Raw genomic sequence first — 9,325 nt, 5'->3', positions numbered from 1 at the left:
GTGGTACATTGTAGATACGGTAAAGAATAGGCATGTATGCACCACATCGCTCACTCACAGCCATCAGTTGTAGATGGATTCAGGTAATATAAGACGGGCTGAACACACAGACAGGTTTGTTTTGAAGTCAAACATTCTAGCAACCATGTCTGCTGCGATCTCACGGTGTCACCTTGTCAGTTACCTTGTTGTGTGTCAAACCTCAAAGTTTAATGGAGCTCTTTTTGCATTTGTACAGTTTATTTATCTTTTATTTACATTTACTCAACTTTGTCCTATTCACTGAAAGCAACGATTCATATTCTATGGCACAAATAAGGATTATAAGTTCACACTTAAATGTTATGAATTATCAGCCATTAAAGTAAAAATGTCAGGCAACAAAGCCAGTCTCCTGTTTAAAAGAGTGAAACAGTGAGCAAGTTCTTTTTACTACAATCCATTAATATCTGATCAGTTAGATTATTATTATATAATGATGAAGGCGTCTTTTTATACATCTTAAGGCCACTTCAACCATCCCCTGCCCTCTTTCTTTGTCTCACTCGATGCTTAAAATTAATCAGATACACATGAACTGTAGTGATTAGGCAGTGTGGTGGATGCAGGAATCAAACCTGAAACTGTTACTGTAAATCCGGCTTTATACTCCAGAACCCCCCACACCTGGGAGGTGAAATCCTTGAATTGTGGCTCTGAATTATTTTGTCACTGTGCATGTGTTCATGTGAATGTCTCAGATTTTAAATGGTTACGGCTCCCACTATCCACACTGCGCTTCCTCCTTGCTACATGCCAGTTGCTTTGACTGCATGGTCCATGGAGAAGGTATGGGTGTGTGTTGAGGATATACTAAGGGCACATGGGTGTTTGTGTCATGGGGCTTGGCATAGGGGCCAATCACTAATGAGCAGATCTATGCTTAAGGCTTCCATATGAGTTGCCACAATTAGGTAACTGCTCGGTGATTGGGAAAAGCACAGATCATGGTGATTTGTTAATGAGGTGAACTGAGACACGGAGAACTACATAGCCTCTTGAAGCTTTCTGTGTAACACTGGTAGTTCTGATGCAACTGAGAGCTGCTGTAGCTGCACCTATTAATTGTGAACAACTTATTTTTTTCTACTCTGACAGTAATGACATACCCAGGGTGTGTCAGCAGGATATCTTTATCTCATTTTTAATCTGCTGAAGTCTGCTAAAAAGGTTGACTGACAGGCAGTTTATCCTGTAGTTTCTGGTTGGCTCATTAATAGGTGTTTCTCAGAATGCTTTAATGGTTTAGTGTTTACTGTCACCTCACAGCAAGGAGTTGTTCCAGTTTGTTTTTGGTTAGTTAAAAAATTGACATTTTGGGAAATACACTTACAGGGTTCTTGCTGACAGTTAGATGAAAGCATAGATCCAGTTCTCATATCTATGCATGAAATATGAAGCTAGAGCAGGGAAGACACTTTGCACAGTTTAGCAGAAAGACTGTAAGCAGGGAGAAGCAGTTAGCAAAGTCTACAGGTCAAAAGCATGTCTACCAGCACCTTGAAAGCTTAGAAATTACACTTGTTTGTTTAATCATTGTTTAATCAGACATCAAGCATTGATGTCTGGAAGGAACAGTCTGTTCACACTGTACCCACATTTAGTTGTACAAATAAGTTGTTTGTGCAGTTGTTTGGTTAGTTAAAAAATTGACATTTTGGGAAATATTTCTGAATACTCCAGTAATACCATTATACCACAAGTAAAATTATTACAGTGTTACGGCTGGTACTGAGCAGTGAGTCAGGCACAATGATTCACATGACAGTAGCCTACAGTGTATACAGAGTGCATGGTGATAAAACAAAGCACACAAAGGTCCAAAATCACCAGATCTATTGTTAGTCCCTCATTTGCTGCTCCTTTTTGTGTTGTATATGGTATCAGCTGCTTGACTGTTGACATGATGATCAGCTCAAAATGTTATCAGTTGTAAAAAAAAAAAAAATTGGTACCGCTGCGTCCAGTGCAAAATAACCACCCCTGTTCTCCTGACAGGTACTTCCTATGGAAACTAGTGACAGTGGTGCTGATGCAGACAGCATGGCAGGACTCCTTCACCTGGCCTCTGGTGGTCTACCTTATCTCCTGCTGCATTTATCCGCTGGCGTCAAGCTGTGCTCACACCTTCAGCACCATGTCAGTGCGGGCACGCCACATCTGCTTCTTTTTTGACTATGGTGCCCTGAGTTTCTACAGCCTGGGTAGGTGGATGTGGTCCACTAGAACCCTTTGTACTAAATGTTACCCCCCATGTGCACACTGATGTTACTGAACTGGTCTTATTAACTTTAAATCTTAGTATCAGTAACTCAACTAGATATTGTATCTAAAAAGCTGCATGAAGGATGAAACTCTATCTTAAAAAGGCAGGAGTGTCTTAAAATGAATTGATCTGCTCAGTGGTATTGTATTGGATGGCATTATTTTGACAGTTGTCTCCTTTGTGAAAGTAAATGGTTCTGGTCAAAATATCATAAACGAATCCTTCAGACCAGCATGCCTCGATTTCTGATATAAAACTTAAGCCAATCAGCCATAACATTATGACCACCTGCCTAACACCGTGTACACAGGAGCCAGCGTGGCGGGGTTGGTTGGCGCTCGTGTCACTCTGTAGCTCACTGTGCATCTTCTGTGAATTTGTTTGCTTCCATAACTCTACTGTCAGGAAGAGCATGAATGTGAAAACTGTGCTTGTGAGGACAAGTTAGAGAGAATTTTAAAGACACATTCAACAGCCTCCCCACTCTATCAGCGCTACAGCTGCTGAACGTTTCTCTTCATAGAGACCATTGTACACTACGTATTTCTCATCTTCACCCATTTTAACAAAGATTAAACAAAATCTTTAGAAAAGGATGAATGAAATGTAAAAGCTTATTTTACAGTAGGTCGACCTCACTATCAGTGAGCCTTGGGCGTCCATGACCCTGTCTCTGGTTCACTGTCTGTCCATCCTTAGACACTGTTGGTAGGTACTAACCACTGCAGACTGGGAACACCCAAAAAGGCCCACAGTTTGGGAGATGCCCTGACCCAGTCATCAGCATTCACAGTTTGGCCCTTGTCAAAGTCAGTCAGGTCCTTACACTTGCCTGTTTTTTCTGCTTCTAACACGTCAGCTTCAAGAACTGAATGTTCACTTGCTGCCTAATATACCCCACACACTGACAGGCGCCACTGTAACAAGTCAATCAGTGTTATTCAATTCATCTGTCAGTGGTCATAATGTTACGGAAGAGTACTGAAAGTTAACTGCTGTACTGGTGATGTGTCCTGCTGCAGGGTCAGCAATCACCTATTCGGCTTATGTTTTCCCGGACAAGTGGGTGAACAGCTTCTTCTACCAGTATTACATCCCTATCGCTGTGCTCAACACTGCCATCTCCACTGGCCTGGCCTGCTACTCCAGGTATGGTGGGAAAACAAAAAGTATACGGCTACCACCAACACTGTACCTAACTTGGCATTATGGTTTTCTTATGCAACAGAAAACAGAGCAACATGTTTTGCAGGTTGTCATACTAATCATTTCAGTGCTGAACATCTGTTGTGATGTTTTATGTATGATAGCATACTAACATTATCTTTTCCCTTCTTTCAAGTCACAGTGCTAAGTATTTGTTTTTTAAAACCCCTAACACAGAACTATTCCACCTTTTGCATTTACAGCACTGATCACATTGGTGGTACTGTTATCTTCATGCACTCTATAAATGTTGGCTAATTATTGTTCTTTCACTCACTTCTCCCCACTGCTAAGGCTTGGCTTACCATTTCTGCAGTATAATCATGACATCGTAAAGAGGTAAAGACAATGCATTTGCTAAAATCTACTCCTCCTATCCATCTAAAATTATATTTGTTGTAAATTAAATCAAGTGATGATAATATATAAATGCCATTCTGTCCTTTTAAAAATGTGTGAATTACTAACATGACTTCTGACAGACATTATCTTACACACAGTGTTGTCTGGGATCTGGTAGAATTGAGCAACACACAATTTAATACAATGGGTGTTACCCAACTGTGACTATAGTGATTAACTCTAAACAGTGATTAACTCTAAGTGTAGTTTCAGTTGAGCAGGTTAGATTACCTGAAAAAACAAATGGCAAAACATGTTATGCAGCCATCTAAGTCAGTGACTTTCAAGAAAATCAAGGTGATGTTCTGATATTCACTAATATACGGATAATAACTTTCAAAGTATAAACGTTATGTGAAGCATATCATTTATGCACCACTCAGAAAATACAGTATGTAATGTTATCACTTAGAATTAAACAACTCTTGTATCTGTCACAAATTCATTCATTGATTTATCTCAAGATTTCTGAGGGAAAGTTTTATAAATAAAGGTATTGTTTGTAATTATTTTAAAATAACATCCTTTCTATTTATATTTCAGATTCCCTGAGTGTCAGAGTCCAAGGTTCCGTAAAATTGTCCGAGTTACTGCTTTCGCCTACCCCTACCTGTTTGACAACATTCCTGTGTTCTACAGGGTAGGGTCACGTCAATGCGCATCACACTTGCGTGTCTTCTAAAACCAATTTAATCTAAAAGGGCACAGTAACTGGTAAATGGTTAGCTCACAGGGCCCTTTATTTGCATGTTTTCTACAACATTTTAAAACACAAATCTATAATTTGAATTACTTTTTTGCTAAACACTCACTGTAGGAGCTTCACAACAAAATCCCATGTATTTCAGGGGAGATCTCTTGATGCCCCATGTTCACACTTTAATATGAATGTATTGTAACGTAGGCCTGCTTGAAGAAGGAGTCAGAAATAGAAGTCGCTTTTTCTGCACTCTCCCAAAGCAGAGGAGGCTGAAGCTGCTCTTTTATTAGCACACACACGCACACACACAGACATCTGCACACAGCAACCAGAACACCAAACAATCCCCACCAACCTCGAACTAAAAACATCCCACCCAAAGGGGCATTATGGGGGACCCCACTGGGCTCTCCCCAATAGACTTTCTAGTGGACCCCGCCAATTGTCTCTCGGCCCCCAGCGCTACACAGTGCCCACCTGGCTGGTTAATTGTCCTCAGTCTCTTATGTGTTGGGGGCAGCCTGCTCTGGTGGCCCCTGGGCGGCTGGTGGAGAGGGGTCTGGCTTGCTGACTGTGGGGACAAGCCCTTCTTTTGTCCAGGGCTGTACATCCACACCACCGTGCTAGGGACAAAGATCTCTCCCAGGTTGCAAGTATTCTGGGCCTATGTCTGGCAAAGTCCCACATCCATCAGTGCCCCCACCTGGTCCTGCTGGGGGGCATATGAGTACCGGGTCAGCACTCTCCAAGCTGCACAGGTGCTCCCATCTCTTCTCTGCTGGCAGGGGAAATGGCCTGCTGGGCTGCTGCTTGTCATGTGGTGGTGTCCCGGTCTTCAGTGTGCTGGCAAGCTCCTCTTGTATGAGCCCTCGCTGGCTTACCAGGTCTCAGTGCACACCTACTAGGCAAATAGTCACTGTGGTGACTTGTAGCTGGGTACTTCTCCAGCCCCATGGGCTCTGCCCTTTGGTCACCACCATTGTCCCTCAGCATACCAGAGAGATGGTGGACCCTGTGTCCACCAGGGCGCAGCACCATGTGCCATCGAGTTCACAGTCCAGGTATAGTCTGTGTCCAGCCCACGCAGCTGACCCAGGGCTGTGACAGGTCGAGGGTAGATGAAAGGTCTGGGGTTGCTGGCCTTTGTGGTGCCTGAGCTAGGCAACAATGTGTGGTGTGGCCCAGCTCCTCTCAGCGTTTAGCTGCTCTCCCACTTCCTCCTGGTAGTGGGGGTGTGACAGCAACCTGGCAAGCTGCCTCCTCCTTTTCTGGTCTCTGGCTGATAGCACCGCACAGCAGCCATGACCCAGGGCACAGAGCCCTGCCTCAGTGCATAGGCAGTGGTCTCCCTCTGCACCAGGAGCCCAAGGGCTTCACCCAAGGTTCTGAGGTGGGCCAGCTGCACGTGAGGTCTAAACTGGTCATGGACAATGGCCTGAACAAACTGCAGGTGCCATGGAGATGTAGGTGCGCTGGGCCAGGCTCTCGACGTCCTAAGTCTGTGTTGTTCCAAAGCAAACAAAGGGAATAAACATGAGGTTACCAATGAATTTGTGAATGCAGCAGTTTTCTGGGAGAAGTGGAGCATTATCTGACAGAAATGTAGGGGTGCCAATATTTTTGGCCATGACTGTACAATGTGATGTATATGATTTTGTGTCATTTCTATAGAAGGTGAATGTGGAAGACAGTTGGTACATTCAAAATACAACTGATGCATAAAGGACTCTTCACTTGGAACAGTTTCAAAAATGGTAGCTATGATACATTAAGTTAAATTTCTAAATATACAAGCTGCAAAACATATGTTATTGTCTAAAGGTCAGATTTGTTTTTGGATTGGATATCAGACTGGATGCAAATCAGTTAATATTAAACACTGGAGCAAAACATCTACTGGGAGTAAAGGGATACATGAAGGTGACAATGAGCAAAAACAGCCAGTGTTTCCTCCGGCAATGCAATAAATCTTGCTAAAACCCTTTAACTGGAGATTAAGTATATCAAACATTAACAATAGGTAAAATAACTGGTGGCTGAAGGTTGACAGCCGCAGAATAAAAAGCCTTCCAATCATTCTATTACACCATAAAATACATTTGTCATTTTATTCAAAGAGTGATCAGATTGAGTGCAGCAGGATGAGCTAAAGGTTTTCTTTTAAAATGTTTACAATACAATAGATACATTTCTATGGACTCTTCTTTTGGGTGTATGGTTTGACTGGTTCCCTTTTTCAAATTAACATTTTTCTTTTTTCATTTTTTAACATGAATAAACTTGATTAATGCAAAGAGGTATTGCCAAGCCATGAATGTTTTGTTTTCATGTGAAATCTTGCTTCAAAATGTTACACATTACTCTTTGCGATTAAAGCCACAGTCTTATATTCTGAGTCATCCAGAATCTCCATTGGCAGATAATACATAACATAGTTTAAACTTCATTAAAACTCTGTTGATAAAAGTGGTTTAGCACTCTTATTTGTTAAAACTGTTGTGTATATGTTGTGTTTACAGGTGTTCCTGTGTGTAGGGCAAGGCTGTACAGACAATGATGCCATCATCCTCCACTACAACCACATCGCCTTGGCTTTTCTCACAGGCTTTCTGTTTGCCACACATTTACCTGAACGTCTGGCACCCGGCAGCTTCGACTACATAGGTAAGACAGAGCTGGGGAGTAGTGATTGTTGTCGCATGTTAAATGTTGCTTTGGTAAACCCACAAAGAATGATCATCCATCTCTGCAGTTCCCCTTGACTCCATGGAACATTTCAGCGTCCTTTCAGCTCTTTGTTTTGGGTTTTAGTGCTTTGCTTCACCCTCACTGTCTCATCAGCAGCGGGCCACTGTTTGCAGCAGTTAGCTGGTGAACATAGTGGAGCATTTAGGAAATAAAGAGCCCGATATTTCCCTCAAGAGTTGCTGAGAACCAAAATAGAGTTAAACGAAGAGTTCAATACAACTCTAATGTTGCATACAGTATGGGTAAATAAATAATAACCTGTTTGGCAACAAGTTTTCAATGTCAGCTTCACAGGTGAAATGACACTATGTCAGTGTTGTGTTTATAGCTTTTTTCCCCCACTGCCTCTAAGAGGACAAAAATTAGTTAGAGCAGGTTTACGTTAAAAATCTGTAGAATATAAACCTCTGCATTAAGCTCTTCTTTACCATTTAGTCTTGTGGGGTTCTCAACATTTTAACTTAGAATTCATTGGACCAACTTACGTATATACATTATTGAGTGTGCTCCATAATGCTTATATAAAAACCTGTTCTTTCACTTGACAGAAATTTAAAAAGTGGGTGGAGTGGAAACTTTGCCATAGTTTTGCAGCGTATCTACAGCACTGGAATTTTCCTTTTCTGGTTAGCTCACAAATACAGTGTTTTTTATACCTCGTTTTCAAATGCCACATCCAAAAAGAGATTAATTCTCAACCTGCTTCAAACAATGGATTTACATTAACACATTAAATGTGTTAAACATTGAAATAATGCTAATGCATAACCACTGTTACATTTTTTTCATTCTGTTGAAATCAGTAGGAAGTGTTAATTATTTGCTCAGTGGTGAGCAAATGTTCTTCTCTCCACTTTGTTATATCTGAGCTCAAATGTGACTTGACTCCTCCCTCTACAGGCCACAGCCACCAGCTCTTCCATGTATGTAGCATCCTTGGTACCCACTTCCAGCTGAAGGCCGTTGAACAGGATATGGTGACACGACGCCCCTGGCTCCTTGCACACTCCGTTCCCATCACATTTTCAAACTCACTGGGTTTAGCTCTGCTTTGTGTGGTGGTGAATTTGACTATCATCATCCTCTACAGTCTACCTCTCCTATCTGCCCCAGTCGGCCAAAAAAACAAAAAACATGGTAAAGGTCCAAAGAAAACTTCAGGCAAACTTTGCAACCGCTGCTAAATCTTCAGCTTCATAAGTCACAGCTGAGGGATCCTAGCTGGTCACAAGACATACAGATGTGTGAAAACAGTACATTATGGGTGATAATATTAGAAAGAACACTACTGAGCTATGAGGAAGTGAAGTAATGTTTAACCAAACTCATGGTGGTATTTGTCCTTCACACATCACTGTGATGACTGCTGTTACTGTGGACGTGTAAACTGAAAATAAGGGCATCAGTTGCACAAATGTCCAATGTAAATTCAACCTGTTTGTTGCCATAATATGTAATGAATCTAAATGTTTCTGAGGAAACTTCTTCCTACATAAAGCTACTAACGTAGCTGGTTAGCTACATTACTTTATATGTTTAGATTTTTTACTTCAGTTTTCTGATATTCACATTTGTGGTGTATGAAGAGACTATAAGCTGAGGACAACAAAAAACTCTCTTTCACTTTCAGTGTAAAATTATTGCTGCATTGAGACACTTTTTCCCTTTTCATATTTAAAGTGCTTGTGCTTGTTCACAGACAGTTTGATTTTACTGAGTAAAACCAGTGTGACATCACTCATTTAAAACATATAAAGACAAAATAAACAGTTATGATGAGGGAAGAAAACGTTTTCCCCCCAAAACCTAAAACTTCAAAAAATCAGAAGTTTAGTATAATGTAAAATAAATGAGTGTGGTTTTCTTCCCTCGGATAATTGCTGTTTCTGTCCCAGTATACATTGTCCGTGAAAGTATTTATGTACAGTGCTATTTATTATGACTTTTTCAAATAAATTATAAAC

At 41.2% G+C, this 9,325-nt stretch overlaps 1 protein-coding gene across 1 annotated transcript in view; it reads left to right on the top strand.

The window, feature by feature from the left end:
• Positions 1–8,576, top strand: part of paqr5b (progestin and adipoQ receptor family member Vb) — a 9,576-nt gene extending 1,000 nt beyond the window's left edge. The window contains exons 3-7 of the mRNA XM_020605844.1: positions 2,038–2,243; positions 3,328–3,454; positions 4,457–4,553; positions 7,133–7,277; positions 8,262–8,576. Coding sequence (XP_020461500.1) covers positions 2,038–2,243; positions 3,328–3,454; positions 4,457–4,553; positions 7,133–7,277; positions 8,262–8,545 — 859 coding nt within the window. The 3' untranslated portion in view covers positions 8,546–8,576. The remainder of the gene's footprint in view (positions 1–2,037; positions 2,244–3,327; positions 3,455–4,456; positions 4,554–7,132; positions 7,278–8,261) is intronic.
• The last annotated feature ends 749 nt before the right edge of the window (positions 8,577–9,325 follow it).

The sequence above is a fragment of the Monopterus albus genome, unplaced genomic scaffold (assembly GCF_001952655.1).
Source record: "Monopterus albus unplaced genomic scaffold, M_albus_1.0 scaffold72.1, whole genome shotgun sequence".
Lineage (NCBI taxonomy): Eukaryota > Metazoa > Chordata > Actinopteri > Synbranchiformes > Synbranchidae > Monopterus > Monopterus albus.
The sequence above is the reverse complement of the archived record's forward strand: the minus strand, read 5'-3'. Positions and strand labels throughout refer to the sequence as shown.